Here is a 22138-nt window from a genome sequence, read left to right as displayed (position 1 = left end):
CAGAGGTTTCGTTCAACGAGCAGTGCTGCTTGGTTTGGCTCGGGGGCAGACTACTCTTACAAAATTGCTGGAGCTGTGAGACAGACAGACAGCGAAACCCGCACGGAGGCTGCGGCGCTGGGCAGGCAGAGTGTAAGCTCTGTTCTTGCTGAGGATTGTTTTGCAGCGCGAGTCCCCTGACTCTCCCCCAGCTGATTGGTGTGGCTTCATTAGCAGAGGCTGCAGCTTGCCTCCAGTCCAGACAGAGCCAGTGCCTGTCAAGTGAGATCGCCATGGAATAGATCTAGCGTTCCTGGCCGCCTGCCACTCCACAACACCCCCCCGCCCCCACCCCCCATCCTTCTAGTAAGATTGAGGCTAGAGTAGAGGTATTGGGGGGTTGGAGTCCGTGCCAAGTTACCCCCTCAGTAACCCCTGAGGTTACATAGGCGCACACGCCTCTCCCCGCAGGCGCACGCTGGACCAGTGTTGTCATGGTGATAACAGGGGAAGATGTTTAATGAAGACACTGATGAGAATTTATGAGGCTGTGGCTGTGTGCATTTACAGGGATACGACCCTTAGCCTATCATGCACTGCCTCCTGTGGTGCTACATCTATATCTTCACTTACACAAGCTGTAGCTGATCACTGGGGCGTATGCTCAGGCAGGCGGCCTCAGTATGCTGCGAGTCCACCAGCAGCAAGGTACAGTTGGAAACACATGGTGTTGTCCAATCAAGTTAATCACGTGTGATCAGAAATGTATATTGTTTTCATTTTGTCTAAACTAGAAGAATCGGTATCTAATAATGTCTTGAGAGGCATTGTCATGGGGGCAATTTAAATATAAATTGTACTAGGGAGGCTGTATACTCCAACCAAAATTGAATTATGTATTTTCACACCGGTAAAATGGCAGAAATGTGACCATAAAAAAGTGTTGCTTCCAACAATGTGTGCAGGCTGGGTAGCCAAACTCATTCACTACTCATCAATACACTCTCCACTGCAACAGAGAAATAGTGTCTAGTGATTGGTTTTCACTTTGAGATACTTGTTTCTGGTTTACTTCAAGTTTTGCGTGCTCCCATCATGACGTGTAAGCTCCTATACCTTGCATGGTCACCATTAAACAAACAGGCCATGGGTCTCTTTGAGTTCACTATCATTGCTTGAGGCACCATATTCAACAGCAGTTTAACAGCTCTTGAGAACACGCCAAATTTGATTCATTTGAAGTACACTCCGGATTTTAGTGAGAACACAAGTGGAAGGCCATCTGGAGAATGATCTTAGCACGCACAACATACGTAATAGGCTTCAGATGCATACCTTTTCATATTGCATAAGGTACCAAGTACTTTAATTCAGTCTGAACTAAAGGTAAAGTTATGCAGGGATCAGACAGCAGCACATTGATCAAAACTGATTCAAATTGGTCATTATGTCAGATTATGTGGTCGTATTCCCGAAAATTCTTGATTTGGTCCAGAGACATGTCAGACTACACATTGAACCCTGATAATAGCTAATACCCAGTAATAGCTTTTGATCATCTATGATCTGTATTACCTGCAAATATGATAAAGTTGGAGAGGTTGGGCTGACTTCCAGAAAATTTGTTTGTATTAGTTTTTTATATATTTTTTAAATTTCATTTTTTAAAAACTTTTTAACTTCATTTTTTTTTAACTTTTTTGAAACTCCACTTTTAACTTCATGAAGTTATTTTTTTAACTTCATTTTTTTTAAACATATTTTTCAACTTCAAGTTATTTTTTTAACTTTGTGTTAAGGGCCCCAAATTAAAATTTAACACAAATTTTAATTTGGGGCCCTTCTAAAAGGCTGTAATAATGTGAGTGTCACTTTAAGGACCCTGTTATTTCAGTATACTGTATAACATACTTTAGTTGTGCATACAGGATTACCAAACACATTTTGTAATTAATCAGATCACCCCAAACTAATTGCTACACGTTGAACCTTGCTAAAATCATTTAAAGTTGCACACTGATTGGCATAGCTGAATTGTATAAAAAAAAACACTCGTCCACCATGGCGAAGACCTGGATTTAGTCCCCAACACTACTGCTTGTGGCTTTGCCCCATTGATCATAATTGGCAGTATTCATGGGTGGGAAGCTGGTGAGGGATCATTTCCTTCTCAGAGCAATCGTAGCAATTCGTAGTGGTTGATCTGTATACACTGTGTCCTTGTCTATCATTATTTATAGGTAGGTTTTGATCACTACATAAATGTACTTTTGAAGGTACAAACAACTGTCATGCAAAAATAAACTTGGAAGAACAGGGTATCATAATGAACTTGTATTAGCTACTGCCCCAATGAAGCATTAGTGCTCCTAAAAGTAATAAGTAATTAATTCACCTTATTCTGGGATTGTGGTGTAATTTTAACTCTTTGCACAATTAAATACAGCACCGCTGTACTATGTTCATGCAGCTGTAGAGAAAATAAAGTGTTTCAGAGGCTTTCAGATGGTATGTGGACCCAGATGTGGAGCAGACACATCCTATTGAACCCACGAAGACACTGTGCTTTCCTCTGAACACTACTCTTTGTTCCTCTACTGTCAGTCCCAGTATCAGAGTCTCCCAGCCTACTAAGTCTCTTGTGACTGGAGTTTCAATTATGAATGCTACCTTTGACTACCTCTGTTATTCCGCGGCAGCCCACATATCCCTGCCTGCCACCACTCATGTGTAACTTGATGTATTGTCTAACTGTTTTCCCCCTTTCAAAATTAATTGCAGTTTTATCTCTCCCCAAGATAAAGAAGCCTGCTGAGAACATAATAGTTTAAAAGTAGTGTGGATTCTATTCGAACAAAACAATTAAAACCTTGGTGTTTTCCTCACTGTTTTTGACTGTGGCCGTGTTGGACGAGATTTTTAGTGGCAGTTCTTCTTTTATCTCCTCACACAATAGAATAAAGTATTACCTTCAATTACCTTTAGTGATTGGGTTGTGTTTTAGCAAACTCGGATCAAATTCTGGACCTGGCCATTTTTTTTTGTAACTTTTCCTGACTTTTCATCTACAGTATCGTAATATCCCTCTTCAAAAAGTATTTACATTTTACATCTTTACATCAAAAAGAAGTCTTGTCATTCTGATTAATGCAAATCTGAGTGGAATTCATCCAGTCTCAGACCACAGTGCAAACATCTTTACTGATGCTGGGTTGTTTTTACTAATTTTTTTAGGTATGAGTGGCATTTCCTAACTTAGTTTAATTAATTTTGGCTGACATTTAAAAAAAACATGAACATTATACTTGTCAGACATATTTCTATTGAGCTACAGGTAGAGAGGATCATTGCTGTCAAGTAAAACCATTTGGGATTTAAGACTGCACCTTAAACAAATTAAGAAAAAAAGGTTCAACTCAATTCAGCTTTCACAAACATAGTTTCTGGAATTAACTAGTCTGGTACAGAAAGGGAAGATCAGAGTTTACAATTAAACCTGCACTTCAGCTTTAGTAGCCACTCAAAGGAGCTTTACTGAGTATTATTGGCAGCAGAGCCTAAAAAGGCCTGGGCAAGATTTGATTGCTAAACCCCTCACCATAACACTGATTGTCCAATTATAGCTTAGCAAACCAAGCTAACCAATGTTAAATTTAAAAAAAAAGGCCTGGTCATGATTAGCCCAACCACTGTTTTGTATTTCCCCGCTGGGTGGAAGCTGTTCCTGGATGCTATCAGAGTTTAAAGCTTTTACACTAACAGCTCTGTCCTGCTTTTTTAAAAATTTGTTTTAACAGTCCAACAATTCCAACCATGTACTCGAGATAGATTAGTATGTTTGCCAAACACACTACTCAGTCCTTGTCCTTAAAGCCTTTTTTCTCTTGTAATGTTAAAAGGGAAAACATTCTGTTTGAAAAACAAACCATTATGAAGCTAAGCTGCCACACAAGCTAGAACAAAATAAAAGTCTGACCTTATTGTTTTTCTCATTAAATTTTTATACAAGACCTAATTAGCTCTACACTGCAATGCAACAATGCTTGCTTTTTGCCTAGGACTTGTAGCTTAAGCCTCAGTCCTATTGCAGGATACAATGTTTATAGCCATTAAGTGCATATTTAAGACTCCTTTTACAGGCTTCTTGATTTAAAATTAGTCAGCTGGCATAGTTTTCATTTCAGCAGACCAATACAATGGTAGCTGGCTAGAAATGGGCAGCTGCTTTTGTCTACCTCTGTCTGATAACAAGGACCCGATATTTAAAAAAATTACTGCGATGGCCATTTGGAACTATCTAATGCAGGTTAGTCCATAATTATCATAAATGATAAGTAAAACTACATTAAACACTGTACATGTCAAGCAATTTAAAAGAGCACTAAATATTTTTTACTTTGTTGTCAACCTCATAGATTACAACAACATTTTCCATCACTTTACAGATATGGTGTGATTTCCTACTCCAGGCTATGACGCCAAAGCACTGCTTCCTTTTGAAGTGCACATTGTTGTGCGTGTGTGTGGGTTAGCCTCTCTACTTTAAATATAGTCAAGATGACAGGCATAGCATTTACCTTGATGTTTACTGCTTTGAACTACTTGGCATGGGCAATGCCTGGGCTGGGATTCACATAAGAAGGAGGCCTATTTGAACAAGCTCATCTGGGGAAAATACCAGAATGACATGGCTGACACACACACACACGGGCTTTGAATGATTCCTCTCTGAGGAAGTGATGAGCATGAGACACAGCAATTCAAATGTTTCAAGTAAAATCCAGAAATGGGACCTTTTTGTATCTTTGAACATCATCCTCTCACAGACACCGAGACACAATGCATTTAAGACATTCACCTCACTGTCAAATTTCTGCATCTTAAGCAATGGTAAAAGGGAGTTTAGACAGGAGAGCAAACTGTCACCTTTTATATTTTATCTCAGTGTAAGTGCTATTTTATGACTGGCAGGCAAAATCCAACTGCAGTCTACCAAATAACAATAGACCAAAACAGCATCATTGTACTGTGAGTTCAGCTAGACAGACTTTCAAAACAAACTTTGGTTTCAGATCACTGCTTTTGCCTATGAAAGCTTTGTTAAATTATAAATGTTAAAAGATAACAGAATAGAAATAGAACATTTAAGAAGAAAAGAGTAAAATCCCAGAGGAGGATTTTCCTACCACACATATCTTGTAATATCACTTTAGCAATAACAATAACAGCTGGTGGATCTGATTTTTTTTTTTAAAAACAGAACACCCAAATGTGTTTTGTTTTGCATGCATTTCTGTCTGCATTACAGTTCGAAGCTAATCCTCTAACACCTTCCCAAATGGAGCCACAGCAACAGTCTTGCTCAGATATTATTATGAATAATTTATTTCACCCCATTTCAAGGAGCCGAGCGAAAAATCTCAACTATTTTTGGTGTAACGGTATCACACTTTAGTCAAGTCTGTAGGTGCACATTGCAGCTGTTGGTTTCTTGTGTGGCACTGTAAATGCCATTAGCCTCTCACTGATATCATTATAGTGTGATTGGTATGTGGACTCACGGTGTCTCAGTGTGCTACAGATAAGCATTCCTCCCTGTCCTCTGCAAGCCGGTTTTCTCCTCTGTTTGCTCAAATATATTACATGCTCGGACATCTATGTGTCCAGTTGAAGATGTCCAGCTAGTGCACATGCAGGTATACACACTCAGATGCATCGTGGATGTGTATTCTGCAAGAACGATCCACTAACACCCGTGCGTGTATATTCAGATTGCGCACACAGAGACAGACATGTAAATATACTCAAAATTGTGCAGCCCGCAGGTGCAAGCAAATATCTAAGCAAGATATTGTCTCTTCATCCCTTTTCTCAGCTCAGACGCACAAGCATCAGTGGACGTCTCTGCTTTGCCATCTCAGGTGCTGCACTTGATCCTGACATTTGTTTAACATTCCTCATACCCCTCTCCCAGCGACATGGTGAAGTACCGCATACCTCAGTCTCTCGCTGTTTAAACACACTCACAGCTTTTCCATCTTTTTTTATTAGAAATATGAAATGTGTCATGGAGGCAAACACCGGAGCAGCTCAGGAAAGAGGACAGATAAGCCTTGCAGGACCTACAGCAACTGCTCGAACATGTGTTACCCCGAGGAAGCACTTACTGGGGGAACACAAAGGCGTGACAGCATCTACGAATATCGCCAGTGACCATAAGAGTGACTTCAGTATGTTCCTGAATTTGACTGCTTGTAGGTTTTTGTGAGAATGAATTGACGCACATCAATCCTCCCTGGTGTGATAACCATTAGAACTGACCTCGCTGGAGGATGTGACATGAGTTGTGAAATTTTGCTGTGCAGTGAGTGGTATTGGCTGAAAGGTGTGAAAATGTGTCCATTTACGCAGCGTTCAAGTGAAGGAAAACAACAGGTGCCAAAGTCAGACTTTCCTTCAAAGAGCATATAATGAATGGCGTCTGGTTCTTGACAGACACTTTCTTTTTTTCTTTCTTCTTCATCCACTGTGATCACAGGGGAGAAAAAGAGTGAACAGGGCTCTTTTTCCAGTTCACCAGAGAACAGGATAGTAAGTATCGTATGATTGACGTATTGTAGGGACTGATTTTCTAGAGTAAAACATCAGGGGCTACTATTTCTTTCATTCCGGTAATAAAACCACTCACTGGCAGTCACGATAAAAGTCTCCCACCATGCATTACTCCTGCATCCGTCCTCCATTAGTGCAACAGCGGGCAATGTGGCCAGTTCTTTCTTGTATTCAAACTGAATGTTGCAAGATAAAGAAATTCGCCTCTCGAACGGCGGTTGGCCGGACCATTTTTTTGTCCTCTGGCAGGCGAAAACAGAGTTTGGATTCTGAATAATTCCTGATAAATGAGGATGCAAGTGTGCAGAAAGCATGACCTGAAGAGTGTCACTCCTAGGGTGACTAAATAATGAATAAGAATCGATCAAAGTTTACTAGTCGGTTTTATGAAAACTTAACAGCATAAAATAGCAAAATGCACAGAAAATGTCAGCTCTGCAGCAGCATTATACATTAGGCCTACTATTAGAGGGTTTCGGGGATGCTATAAAAAAAATTTGTTGAGTCAGTTTGAGTGTGTTCTGCTTCAGATTTCGTCCCTGCTGGCCGCCTCGTTGGCTCTGCTTTTTGAAGGTGGGGTGGCGTCCGATGCAGCCACAGACCCAGGCTGGACAGCGAGCTCGTTTTTGTTCTCCCCTTCACATTGCCAACTCCAGCTGTCACACAGAGAGACAATAGAGAAGAGGAGGGGGTGCTCTTTGAATGGAAAAATAAACTGGAGAGCCCCCCGCCACACAGCCCTCCTCCCCAGGACTCGTCATCTGCATTTGACAGGACCCCTGTTCTCCTCTCTTCACCGCCCCTTTTCTTTTTCTTCTCCCCCTTTCTCACCCTGTGCTCTCGATAATCCCCCTTTCTCTCTCTCTCCCTGTTAACTGCAGCTGTTGCTCTCCATTGGATATTTTTTTTCAGGCTGATTGCTAATTAGGCTGACATTTTAGTGAGTTTTATCTTTAAAACTTTTAAAACTTGCAATTCTCCTCTCCTGTTTTCTTTATTTCGGCAGATCTTCGAGGGGACCAGAGAAAAGACTTAACCAATTATTCGCAATTTACTGGGCATTTTTCAGACTGCACCCAATCATGCAGCATTCATATTCTTTACAACTACTGTACTGTGTGGTAGCCTCTTATTATAGTGCTCACTTCAGCTTTGAATGCAGAAGCCTACTTTGAAGAATAGACTGCCCCATCTCCCTTATTCTGCTCACATAACTGAATCCCTGGGAGAGGGAGCAGAGGAAAAGGAGAGAGCCTGAGAAAACAGCAATTCACACACCAAACACAGAGACCCCTAGTAGCTCAACAAATGAGTGACTAGCCCTATGTCCATTCATATCGCCCCTCAGCCCGCAAGCCTATTAGCCAGGCATCGCTCCTTGAACATTGACTGTCGACAACATGTGGAGGCATCGCTATAGCAACCAGTGGATATGACATGTGCAATGGACGGGGACTCCTGAGCTGCTGAATATAAGGAGGGGCTCAGCCTTAACTAAATGATCGCAAAAAACCCAACCCCACCACCTCCCCATCTCTTTTCATTGGCACAGAGGCGCTGAAAGGACTCACTAGTGGGGCTTCTGCACATTCTTCCGAAGCTCGGAAAATCAGGCGGGCATATCCCACATTCTTCTCCCTTTTCTTATTCTTTCCGACTCTCTCCCTTTTTTTTCTTCTTTTTTTTTTCCTTCATCTTCGTGTTGAAGCCGCGGTCTTTTGTTGGCGCTGGGGGACGCATGGGACCCTCGCAGGGGAACTTTTCGGGAAGCGGACTGAGTGGGCGGCCGGAACCCACAAACGCTTCTTGGAGCTGCGTCGGGCGTGAGTGGTTAACCATGCTCCCTGGAATACAAGACGCAGCATCCTCCGTTGCCAGCGAAATCTGCGCTCTGCCCCGCGACATGGATTTGGGTAATTATCTCCAGGCTTGAGCGTGTGTCCGTCCTGTTTTGTGCCGTATACAATGTGCAAGTTTTAATGTGTCAAGCGCGTAAAAAGGCGCCGTGAAGGATCGGCCTTGAAAACTTGTGAACAATCGTAACATCACGCTGAAAGCTGGGTTTGTTTCCGATGTGAATGAAAATGGTTTTTAGTTTGTTGCAGAATATTGTGGGAGCTGTGGTTTCATGGTTTCATTTTTGTTTCATCCCTCCTGCTGCGATTGTCTGCTGGGGATCGAATCTCCAAAACCTTATGGGATAAAATATGATTGAGCATTAGGAAAATATGCATGCAATCATAGTCACTCTAAAAGTAAGCTCATCGAAAAATTTATAGTAGAACTGGATCTTGATCCCAATGGTTTGCTGTAAGCACATCTGGCTGCAGGGGACAAAGTTTCTGTGCAGGTTCATCCCACCTGGTAGGACTAAAAGCTGGTAAATCCGATCTGTGTTTGAATAAATTACACTATTTTAATCGTGCATTTGGTGGAAAAATATACGTAATTCTCTTTTTCTAAATTAAAATATTATGCAATTGGTTTTCTATTCTATTCTATTCTACTCTATTTCTAGTTTTTATTTCCAAAGATCTAGACTGGGACCCACTGAACTGAAATGAAAATTTTATTTTGCACTTTTTACAATTATGCCAGTTTATCTACATTAAATTGCTTTATTTCTTCCTTTCTCAGATAAGTTATCATTTCCAAGTGTTATTAGACTTTGCAAAATTGTCAAAATAATAAGACTAACAATTTCTACAAGTTTAGTATTTTTTTCTTTTTTTTTTTTTTTGGTAAATTTCAACATGTTTATAGAGCACATGATGAAGCCAGTAATTTCCTAAATCCAAAAAAAAAAAAAAAAAAGTCAAGCTTTGAAAATGTTGTAGCACATCTAAATTTGGCATTTCATGTGTGATCTTTTTTGTTAATCTCAGAGTTCTCACTTTCATTTTATTGCATGGAAACAGCTTTAAATGTATCTGATTTTATACCTTTCAGGTCTGCAATTGTAGCAGCAACCTTTTTTTTTTATACAAGGTTGGTTGAGGTTTGGCAGTTGAGTGTTTAGGAGGATTTTCCTCTTGTATTTCTTAAAGGCATTGTGATGTGAGTGAATGGATGGCTAGCCGCCCCAACAGCAGCTCTCTGCCTGACCTTTCCTGTTATCATTTGAATAACCCCGAGCAACGAAATCCATCTGCCCCTTGTCTCCTCTCAGATTGGTTAGTTCACCAGACAGGACCAATATGAATAGAAGAGAGAAGAAGTAGGGGAAAGTCTGTTAGAGGCAGAGAGTAGTAACTTCACTGAGTTTGAATCCTACACACAAATAGCAGTCTTTGACATGATGCTAAAGAAATGAAAAAGTGCATTTATTGAAGTTTAAAGAGTGAATTTTGATTGGAAGTAGAATTCATAAGGGGGGGGGGGGTGATTATGATTTTCTGCAGACTTTTAATTGCGCTAAAAATTCCTGCTATAATATTCTAACATAAGATTAAAATCAAATTTAGGTAGAAAAATATTTTTTGAATGTTCTGATTGTGGTAAAAAATTAGTCTGATTGATTTAAGTTTAGATTTTTATTTATCAGCATAACCATTCAAAAGCCATTTTCGTACAAAATGGTTTAATTTAGCTGTAAGTGTTTTTGAATACTGGAAACGTTTCAAGTAGTCTAGTTAAATCCTATTTTCTTTTTTAAAGACGGACTCCGATTATGGTAAAATCAATTATTACAAAAATAATACATGAAAAAAAGCTAATAGACAGAACTCTGTAGGCCCATGAATGTAATTCTTAGTCTCACATCTCCCTTATTCACTCTCTTTCTGTATCTCTTCTGCCTTCTGTCTAACATGATTACCGCCTTCAAACACTCTTTTATGCTTGCAATACACTTCAAGCCTGTTTGCTCCCAGAGTGGAAATGCCTTTTATTCATTTCAGGGTGTTCACCTGAATATTTTTCAAGAGGACCCACAGATTGTAGAGGCCCATGTCTTTGATTAACTTTGATTAATAAGGCTTGTTTTTTCTTTTTCTTTTTCCGAATAAAGAAAAGAATGTATGTAAAAAGAAATAGCTTGAGTCTGTTAGTGCTGGAAATAGGTTAAAGCAGGTTTGAACCAGTAGGTCTATAGGGGGCACTTTGGTTTCAGAGTCTTGAGCCATGCTGTGTCCACAGTGCTAAACATGTTGAATACTAAGTGAGAAGAGAGTTTTATCAGGCACTATATTTTCAGTTTGTTTTTGTTTTTTTACTGTTTGATTATGTCAGAGAAGCTGACAGAGAATATTTGTATTCTCAACAAGTACTCTAGCAAATGAAAATTGTGTTGATTTATAAATGTCCTTCTTTCTATCTTTATGTTCATTTGCTCACTGAACAGCACAGACGAGTCATTGGATCAAGGCCATTTCTCCCCTCTGTACTTATATGAGCCTCTTCAAACATTTCATTTGTTGTCTCACCTCTTAGTGCTTGATTGAAACTACATCCTCGAACCACAGCAATTACAATCAACAGCAAACCGTCATCATGCCCAACACAGTAAGACCTGGGCATCCACACCACCACTTAAACATTGGCAATTACGAACCACAAGGTCAAACCACATTGTTACTGGTCTGAGGTGAAGTGTCTTGTTTTGAAAATGGTATAACAAGATGTAGCTCTCCTTCAGCCAGCCCATTAGATCCCTCAGGCTAAATGTCAGAGCTCTGCCATTTTTTTTCAAGTCGTACGTTTGATTCACTTCACCCATCAATCTTTCTATATTGCAAGCAGAAAATTAGGAGCCTGCTCATGTATTTTTGCACTGTTTTTGCATTAATATTGCCCTTTGCAGATGTATAACTATTGGCATGTATTCAGCTGTTAAAATTGGATCAAAAACTGTGGAACATTGGCTTTTACAGAAACCCAATGTTTTTGTTTGAATTATAGAGAGCAGTAAGATTTATTCATTTTAAGTGAAATGTGCTGGGCAAATAGTATCTCTCTGTTTTTGACAGTTAAATGCAAAGCTAATTTGGCAGGATGTCTATATTTTATGTAATCAGCCAAGAAAATCTTTAACAGTAGCCACATTTTTAGGTGTTATTAATTACCCTTCCCAGTTATGGCTCCTAATTATTGGTGTTATGCTCTCAAAATGTTCTGTATCAGTTGGGCCCAGAGGGGATTTATCATTACAGTAAATGAACATGAGTGGACCAGTTATCAACACATGGGCAAATTCTTTAACCTCCACTGATAAAAATCTTTTAGATGATATTACAGCACATTAAAAACAGGTCTACCATAGTGAGACACTGTACCTTCCTGTTTGAATTAATATGCAGTGTGGGTGTGAATATTTGAAAAGGCTTTTTCTATTCAGCTGGTGGTGGATGTATGAAGGTCCAGTCTGGGCCACTTGTGTCTCTCCAGTCCTGGTGGTCATTAGCTGTGTGGCTTGGGCCAGGGCCTAATCCAGCCAAACTCAGGAGCAGAGGAGCTAATTAAGCAAAGCTTTTACTATCCCAACCTCCTGTAGCTTCACAGTGCCAGCCTGCCCCATGCCAGCACTAAATGGCATTGTAAATAACTATAGTGGCGCACAGTGGGGAGACAGCACTGGACAGGGGCTGGTAATAGGGGTTGACTGAGACCGCATGCACATTATAAGGCCAGTATTAGAGCTGGCTAATGAGCGGGGCCGTTCAGACAGTGGTAGTGGTGGGGGGAAGGAAAGAGCAGGGATGAAGTGGAGGTAAGGTGAGGAGGGACTTGCGGCGCTGTTGCTCGCTCACAGGAAAGTCAAGACAAGCCTTCAGGTGAAAACCGATGCACTGCAGACTTGATATGACAGTTGCTGTAAATCAAAAACGACTTCATCAATCAGGAAAATGACAAAGTAGCATCCTTTACTGCTCTGACAGTGTGTTCTCTCTCTGTTTGTGTGTGTACTCCAGAGGGGCAGCCTGACCCAGATCCCTGTGGTGAAGGAGACCAGGGTGGAGTCGGGCCAGTTCCTGCTGCTCTCCGTCCTCTGCATGCTCTTCATCCTGGTTGCGCTGGCAGTGTCCTCCACTTTCTTCTGCGTGCGCAAGCGCTCGCACCTCCACATGAAGGAGAAGTTGGCCAGCCTGGGGACTGACACCAGTACTGATGCCACCACAACCTATCAGGTTAGACCAGCCACCTTGCTATGAGCCAATCAGAGGCCAGGACACTTAGCCAGCACTCTTCCATTGGCAGAAGTCACACTTTGTTCAAATACAGTTGATTATCTGATTGGTTTGTGAGAGTATATTTGTTAATGTGTATACATGTTTGAGTGATTCTCTTTTACCTGCTATTATGACGGTTTATAGCGATTATGATGATAGTGATGTGCTTTTTTGATTAAATTAATCATTTTTTTTTATTGTGCAATGCAATAATTTAAATCAGAAATTGCTTACTTAATTTCTTTCTTCTTTATTTCTTGCATTTTCAACTTATTATTCCAATAGATATTCACTGCATCCAATTATTCAATGCTCACCCTTGCCTGAGAAGTGTGTGTGTGCCTATGTGTTACGTGTGTGTGTGAGAGAGACAGGGGATAAGGCCGCCGCTGTGACCTATTCCCTATGTTCCTCCAGGGCCACGGGCAGCCTGGGCTGTATTGATTTTCAGCACTGGGGCTCAGCTGTGCCCAGCTTGGCGCACAGAACACATTTATCTGCATGTCGCGTTAACATTTTCAATATTTAATCAAGTTTTCACAGAGCTGTTCTCCTATCAAAGGGTGGAGGTGTTACAGTGTTATAACAGTGGCCCCAGAAAAGCAAAAATAAGCAAAATTGCAAAAGAAAACACCTTATTTCCTTTGGAAAATAATATTATGTCCATTAGCATTTATTTTATTTGATTATAAAACATTTCTGCTAAAAAATTGTCATCATGTTGTGCTACAATGCAAATTTTAGGTTATGTATGGCACTAGTTCTTTCTCAGTATATCTTTAGGAATGGGATAACTTCTCAGTCAGGCATTCATGTGGATGTGTTCTCCATGTCTGATAGATAGAGTTGTTTTGCTAGACCTAGCAGTGGGAGAGAGATATTGTTAGGTGGCAGTACAGACCGTAGACATTGTTTCCCCTTGGCCTGTTTTTTCATTCTTATTAGTTGTCTGAAAGAGAGGGAAACAGGGGAAGCTGTAATCCCATGACCTGTGGTCCTCTGTGGGCTCCATGTGTGTCTCCTCTGGCCCTCTCTGGTTCTAACCACATCCCCCCGCCTGCTTTGGGGAACATTTCTCGGCTCTGGTACAGCACGGTGCTTTGCAGAGATGCTGAGCAATAGGATGAATTATGAGGTGGACCTGGATATTGCCCCGAGGCCAAGGCTCAGGGCACCGCTTCATGACTCTAATCATTAAAGTCTGACGGCGGGAAATCTGATCCAAGACCAGGGTTTAGAGAGGCCTGTGCTCCAGAGGGAAATATCACTATGATACATCATGAGATAGCATGTGCTTTCACAGGGCATTTTCTCTGGGTTGAACTGCCCTCACTGTTATTAACTGAGTATGAATATGAATTCTGTGGACATGACTGGCTCAGCCTCCCAAATCCAAAAATGATTGGATTTACAGATTATGAATTTAACATGAAAATACCAAATGTGACCACACCTTATGGAGGGAATCAGGCAAAGTGTTTGACTGTTTCTGTTTGTGTGTTTATACATGTATACATACATGTATATGATGGCACAAATATGGCAGTAGGGTCTTTCTTTCTTTCTTTTTTTAATTTGTATTTAGCAGAGTAGATAATGCCTAGTCTTCAATTCTTTGATGCCCTGTCTCTGCACTGAGACATGATGGGAGAAAAGCTGAGTCATTCAGAGAAGTATCATCTTCGTAGCTCTGGGTCTTTTAGCAAATCTCAGACACCTGGATATATAAATCATAATAGAAAATTATACTTTACAGTCGTGTCAATGCATTTTTTTTAAATTCCTTTGGTTCTGTGTGGTAATATACATTTATATTGGAAATCCTTTTTCATTGATGGATAGATTCTCCTGTTATGTTTCTGTCTTTGGCGGAAATCAGTTTGGATCCAGTTTCCCCAAAATATGAGTGTGTGATGATTTTATGCAGGATTTTATCATGTTTTTTCATAACTAAAAGATCCATCCTTAAACAATGACGACAGTCGCTGTGTGGCAGCCAGGTGTGACATACCAAATTTGTTCTATAAATCCTGCAGGGTTCCTCAACCATGTATTTTTGACATAATTAGTATAAGCTCCATAATCCACAAGGATAAGCCATTAATCTACAGACAAGTGAGGACAGATCAAGTCAGCCTAGATACAGGATTTTACAAGGTGCATTTACAGAACTCAGCCCCTAAGAGCAAGGATAAGCACACAACATACATAAAACTATTGTTATGTTCATGAAAAGAAGATAAATACATGAAACCTTGCAAGGAGTGTAGGGAAAAAAAAAATGCATTTTTGATGATCCAGTGCTTCACCGCCATCTCCTCTAATCCCTAGGAGCTGTGTCGCCAGCGAATGGCGGTCCGGACGTCAGAGCGTGTTGAGCGGCCGGAGACCCTGCGCCACTCACGGCTCAACAGCGTGTCATCCCAGTTCAGCGATGGCCCCGCGGCTAGCCCGTCTACCCGCAGCAGCACCTCCTCCTGGTGCGAAGAGCCAGTGCCGTCTAACATGGACATCTCAACTGGTCATATGATCCTGGTAAGGCGCTTGGTTTGACTCTAGAAACAATGTGAGTAATGATCCATGTGGTATAAAAACGTGTCAAGGGAGGAGAGAAGGTGAATTAATAGAAGTTGTTTGAGGTGTGGTTTTTTTGTCAGGCCCTCTGAGAGTATTTGTGGTTCTTAGCATCTGATTAGTACGACTTAACAACCACGACATCTCATCATGTCTCACTGATTATACCCTTAACCTTCCAGAGTGAGTTTAGTGTAGTTTGAGAAACACAAACTCTTGAGTATGCTTTAGTTAATTTAGTTAATTTAGGTCAGGCTTGTGTACAAGGACGTAGATCTACAGCAGTGATTCCCAATCAGCAATACTCCAAGAGGTGCTTCTGCACTTGCCAGGGGGTATGTGGACTGTGGAGTTGCTAAATTAATTTGAAAAAGTAAAAATTAGGATTTGACTTTAAAAAATATATCCACATATTCAGTCAGCTGGATGGTCCATACACCACATTGCTGCAGTTGAGGGTACTAAATAGCTTGAGAAGTTGTGACAGTTGACTAAACAGTTGAAATAGCTAGAAAAAAAGGTAAAAATAGTTAGCCAAAAGTAATAGATAAAGAATTGAAATAGTTAACTAAAAGTAAAATGGACTAAAAGTTGAAATAGTTACCTAAAAATAATTGATAATTTTGAAATTTGCAACTTTTGCTACTCCAAATGGTATTTTTATGTTTTAAATATCCAGTTTAAAATTAATCCAAATGATTACATTTGCAACATGACGGTTGGTGCTGATGAAGAGGTACTTGGTTCATCAGTAATGGCCTGTAGGGGTACGTCAGAAAGAAAAGGTCGGGTACCACTGATCTACAGGAATATGCTTTTCAGAATTTTAGCGTGTTTACATTATATGGTATGCTTTAAAAACGCCCTGTATAAATAAGCTAGGCTCTGTGCTGAAAACAAACAGCATGATTTCTCTCTGTTAATCTTTTTGGATGTGACTCTTTCTCATCCCTCTCTCACCTCATTCCCTTCAGAACCCTGTTATCTTTGTGTTTTTTTTTTCATCACTCTTCCTGCTGTTTTCTCCCTTTTGCTTTATCTTTGCTCCGTTGTCTTCATTTTTTTCCTCCAACTTTTTCCTACCTCTACTATGTCATTTTCTCTCTTTATCATTCTGTCCTGCTTCTCTCCCGTCTGTCATTTTCATCCTTTACCCGCTCCATTTCTCTGGTGCTGCAGCAATATAAGGCATTCATTGTTTTGCGTGATGAGAGCTGCTCAAAAGTGAAATATCATTACCCATCTGATTGTCATTTGGATGTTTTAAAAATTTTGCAAGGTTGTTTTTTTTAAACAGGTTTGGAGGTGGGGGGGTTTGGTTGCCAACGCGTCTATAAACACACAATGGATTGTTTTAATTTTGCAAAACTTTCATTTCATTCATTTGAGACAAGCTTGATAAAAGAGACGGATAGATGCCTTGCAGTGTTTCGATTATTGGAGAGAGCATTCATCACACTGCAAGTCTAGCTTTTATATTGGGAGGCTATAATGAATGAGAGTGAATCTGAGTAATGCCTTGTATTGGTGGTAATAGATGGGTTTTGTTGCACTCGTTAAGGCTTGTTTGTGAAGCCCCTTTTGAAAACATTGACAATAGAAGAGCATTTAGCCCTGCAATAACAAAAGAGCCACTGTGAATCATTTCGAAGAGCTGTTATTATTAACCCCAATTTCTCCACAGCAGCAATGCAGGCATTACAATATAGAAAGGTAAAACACACAGGGACCTTTACTTCGCTCTCATACCGTGACTGACACGGCGATGTCCTATAGGGGTTCCTCTTTAAAATTCCACCGCCATCTCATATGAAACCATGTGTGAGATTGCCTTGTTATCACTGATCTCACACCTATATTTTCCCATCTCTGCTCTCCTCTCCTCTCATCTCCCCTCCTCTCTTGCTCTTTGGAGAACCCACCGTGTGGAGAAAGATGATGAATACCCAGCTTTCTGTAGCACCCATGCTGGGGGGTCCTTTTTTAGAGGCCTGATCACCCCTAACACACCTACAACCACTATACTACAGCGAGAATTTGGTGCTGAAACGCTGTTGCGCCCCACTGTGCGGTCCACCTCAAGACTTAAAAAGTCTTGCGTAACTACTTCCAACTTCAAAACTGAAATTGGATGCCTCTGTGTGCTGAGTCATCTGCTTTGTTTTTTCAGAGCTTTCACATAACTCTGCTGTCTTACATTTTCTATCTTCTCTCTTTTGCCTTTTTCAGCTGCAGTATGCTAAAAGCATCCAAAAATTACCTGCTAAATGATTAAAGATGTCAAAAATTATTATCACATGTAACATGGAGGCATTGTGTTTCCATGAGGCTGTATTTAAGTGCTTATTTCTCCAGTACTCTGTGCTTTCAGCACCATGGACAGCACTTTACAGTCACCAAACTTACTTTTTCTTCACAGACCAAAAGATTTCTGTCCATGTTCCTCGGCTGTCCAGAAACAGGGTCAAAATGTTGATACCGCTGGTGTTCTTGTAGTGTTCCCTTGGCTTAATCACCTCTCCCCTGAAAAAAGAAAAAAATCAATAATTATGTAGCTTGATGCTGTTTTTTTTCATTATGTTGAGTAGTTATTTTTCCTTTTTTTTTTTTAAAAAACTGAATTATTTGCTCAAAAGGACTCAGGCAAAGGAGAAAAACAACTGACTCATGCAACATGTTCTGCCCTCAGTGACTTTTACTTGCAATTTTAAATTTAGTGTATGAACAAAAAAAACCAAAACAATTTGCTGTTCCATTTAGCGCAAAACAATGTGTTCTTTTCATTTAGCTGCTGTTAGTCACACAAAAACATACATATTTATACCTTTTTTCAACTCTCACCCCTGTTTATCATATCATAAAGCTCCCTGCACAAACTGTTACCGGTACTGTTCGTTTTAATTTGACAGCAGAGCTTGACAGTAATGTGTTACCTGTTGTGTCTGGCTCCCCTGGTTCTCCCTTCATCCTGATTTCACCCATCACCCTCTGCTGCCGAGGAGACTGCTTAGGAAGGATTAGACATTGTTTCCCTGACACCCAGGCCTCCCATCCCAACCCTCTGATTGGCAGACATAATCCCCCCATTCACTAAACCTTCGTTACCCTGTCTCTGGAATACGCCATGGTCCACTGCCTCCCCCTAGAAACAGGAGGGCTTGATAAGGGTCTGCTGGCTGCATTGCATTAAGCTGCGAAAATTGAGAATTTGGAATGCAATCGATTCAGGGCATCGTTTGAATAGAAGAGGATGCAATTCAGAGTGGATGTATCAAGTACATGGAGATGTAATATTGGTAGGGGAGGTGGAATGCTGTCAGGCTGGCAAGCAGAGAGTACTTGTACAGGGTGACAAGATCGTAGTGGTGACAGGCTCTGTCAAGTGGCCATAATGGCATGCTGTCATTTTCCTGGGAAGACAGCCCTGTGTATTTGTGCAGACGATGCACAACAACACACATGCAAATATAGGTGTTCTGCCTGCCATTAGAATTGACATTAACCAGAATTTTTTTCATAATTGAGAATTTTTTGCATGTATGAAATTGAAAGTTCAAACTGGGATGGCTCAAAGTGTAACAGCAGAGATCAACAGTAGTGTTTCGGAAATATTCCTTTTTGTCATTAATGGGTTCAGATAGAACATCTTGTGCTGTCGTGTTCTCTCATTATGCAGCTTCATTAATCCCAAGAGTTGCTTTTTTCTGTTCTCTGTGTGGCTTTTAAGACCTCAGTGGCACTTTTGGTACCATATCTAACATTAAACTTTGATTTCCACCGTCCGTATGATTTGTAAAGTACTTATAAGCCACCTAATATCCTTTGCGTGCATGCAGGAGATGTCTGAATTCATGAGCCTTCAAAGGGTAATTGCCTATTATGTGTTGGACAAGCTTATTTGTGATTATCATCTACGTAGGGATTGTATATATTCTGCAAAGACTTTGATTTTCCTTTTGGCGGACAGGAGCGAGAAGTCGGATGTAACAATGGAGTGTTACCTCTCTGCTCAGCCTACCTATACTGCCTTTAATATGGGATAAAAACCCGGCACATCTGGGTATCACTTTCATTGTATTAGCCAGCTGATCCCCAACATCAGTTTATGAGTCTCTAATCTTCTGCCTCACACAATAGCGGACTAAACCATTTAACCCCATTGGGAGGGGAGCCATGATACAGGAGAGAAAGCGAAACACGACGCAACACTAAAAACGAATCATCTTTCCAGCTACAGCCTCTAAGCTCCATAAGACTTGCCCTGGTTTGGTTCAATACACATACATACACACGCACAGGCCTCTACCCCTCCCCCTTCTCTTTTTCCATCTTTGTCTCTCTAGCGAATTCAATTTTGTCTTCTCCAAGCGAGGGCTTAAATGCAGACAATCTTATCAGTGGCTGTGCAAGCAGTGAGGGACGTGATTGAAACACCCCTGAAGTATTTCCAATGCAGACAAACCTTTCAGGAGTCTTAATTGTGTGTGATTTTTTTTTCCGCAGTCAAACACACATGCACAAACACACAAAGTCGCAAACATTAGCACACCTTCCCCACCTAGATCTTAAGCAGCCTCCTCCTCACACAGTTGTTATGCTATACAGAAGCTTAAGACAATAATGCACCGTGACACCTGATCACAGCTTTAACGGAGAGCTGCTGTTGTCAGGGGTTTAGTGTTTTTGCTCCAGTTTATTTATTGGGAAAACACAATGAAAAAATAACAACAACCAAAATCTAGCCAGCTCTGATAAAGTAAGGGTGAATTATTTCAGGTTTCTCCTCTCATTAATCAAACATTTCTGCAAAAATTGCCATATTTTGAGATAAATTCAGTTTCTTTCTTCCGTTTTGGCTTGTCCTTGAAATGGAGGCTAAATTGGTCCCTGTTGTCCTCCAGTCATACATGGAGGACCACTTGAAGAACAAGAACCGTTTGGAGCGTGAATGGGAGGCCCTGTGCTCCTACCAGGCAGAGCCTGGTGCCTGCAGTGTGGGGCAGGGCGAGCAGAACTCCAAGAGGAACCGCCCAGATGCCGTGGTCGTATGTGAGTCCATTCAGATGTCCATTCAGTTATTTTGTTTTTTGCTGAGAGAATGTTCCCACCATTTACAAGGCTAGAAAATTGCAGGGCAGCTCATGCAGCTCCATCAGTGCTTCAAAAAGCTATGTCGAAGCAGTTGGGTAAACAACCCAAAACACTGTAGAACATATATTTCCAAACAAAATTATCAGCATTTTTTCTTAAACTTATTTTTCCTGTAAACCGGTAGAGGAAAATTGTGCTTTTCAGTTAAGTTACACCAGCCAGTTTTGCATTAGATAGTGTTACGTTTGCCAAACTCATCAGTTATTCCTCATCTTCGAATCCTTTTCTCTTGTAAAAGTAGACAGTTTGGAAATTCAAGCATTAGAGAACAAATACAACCACTTAATGGCTTGTCCTAGTATACTTTTCTGCAATAGGCATCCAAACCATCCAATGATTGTGTTAAAATGCATACATTTACATTTGATTATTAATACTGTACTATAACACTAGGGATAACTAGCCTACCCTGAATTACAATGCAATGAATCAGAACCTGATGAAAGGTGGTGAGTTGCTTGGTTACTATCAGTCAAATCTGATCGAACCAAACCCACACACAGTTGTTGATTGTTTAACTCTTCATAAATAATACCTAATACCTACCTTTTTTAAAACTTTGATTTATGTTTATTAAGTGTGAATATGGGAAATACCGAAATTTAAAGCCAAGTTACATGGGCTTTGAAGCAAATTTTTAACATGTTAAGTTTTTAAGAGGACTACTCAAGTGGATTCAAGTTGACTGGCAACAAATTATATGATTCTTGCAATAGTTTCACTTGTTTAAAAAAGGAGGGTTTTAAGGCTCACAACTTAAAGACTTCTTAAAATAAAATATTTATTATTATTTCACATGGAACATGCCTTATTGAAGGTGAAGCAATTCAGGACTTCAGAATAGTGAGAGAGTGTATGATGAAAGTCTAGTGAAATTGCAGTCCCTGCAGCCTTTGCAATTTCATAGTCCTCTGTTGCTGCTCAAAATTCTGTTGTTATTGTGCAAGGAGGTAAAACAGTGGAACAGTGTTGATGAATTATGCATCTCCATTACAGATGATCATTCCAGGATCACCTTGAAAGCGGAGAACAACCACGGCAACTCAGATTACATCAATGCTAGTCCAATAGTGAGTAGTGTTGATTCATTATGGCTCTACGTTGTTGCTAATATCTGTTGTCTCTGAAGCCTTTTTTTTACCAGGAGCACCTGTTGTGGTTGGATTTAACTTTGTGATAAAAGAAGTTTCAAAGGACTTCAATCCAAATGCATTGATTTTTTAAAAAATTTTTTGTTAACTTTGTTATCCATGCTGGGAGACACAGTTATTGTCTTGTTGAATCACATTTTTCCTTTCACTGCTTTTAAAATGGCCAATCCCTGAAGATAACCCTTTTTTTATCCACACTAAAAGAATTACACAATATTTTTTGACTAAACAAATGTATCCTCCACAAATCCAGAAAGACCTGTGTTGGAGAAGGCTAATGTAAGGGGTTTTTTTTTTTGTTATCGTTTTTTAGCATTTTTCCCCAAAATATTGCCAATCATGATATCCCCTGCAGCTGCTGAAAAGGGACTCCATCACAATGCCAAAATTTCTGAGGAGATAGATGAGGGGAATACACACAGCTGCACTAAAAGCCTATTACTATACAGAAACAAACAATGGAGACTTTTAGATGCTCAATTTATTCCTCCATTTTCTATAATG

The 22138-nt window shown here is 40.4% G+C and overlaps 1 protein-coding gene across 1 annotated transcript in view; it reads left to right on the top strand.

Moving 5' to 3' along the window:
* Positions 1 to 22138, top strand: part of ptprn2 (protein tyrosine phosphatase receptor type N2) — a 113652-nt gene that overhangs the window by 76605 nt on the left and 14909 nt on the right. Inside the window, exons 13-16 of the mRNA XM_040127559.1 lie at positions 12501 to 12716; positions 15090 to 15293; positions 20234 to 20381; positions 21480 to 21553. Coding sequence (XP_039983493.1) covers positions 12501 to 12716; positions 15090 to 15293; positions 20234 to 20381; positions 21480 to 21553 — 642 coding nt within the window. The remainder of the gene's footprint in view (positions 1 to 12500; positions 12717 to 15089; positions 15294 to 20233; positions 20382 to 21479; positions 21554 to 22138) is intronic.

This window comes from Xiphias gladius, chromosome 5 (assembly GCF_016859285.1).
Source record: "Xiphias gladius isolate SHS-SW01 ecotype Sanya breed wild chromosome 5, ASM1685928v1, whole genome shotgun sequence".
Classification (NCBI taxonomy): domain Eukaryota; kingdom Metazoa; phylum Chordata; class Actinopteri; order Istiophoriformes; family Xiphiidae; genus Xiphias; species Xiphias gladius.
This window is presented reverse-complemented; position numbering and strand designations above follow the sequence as displayed.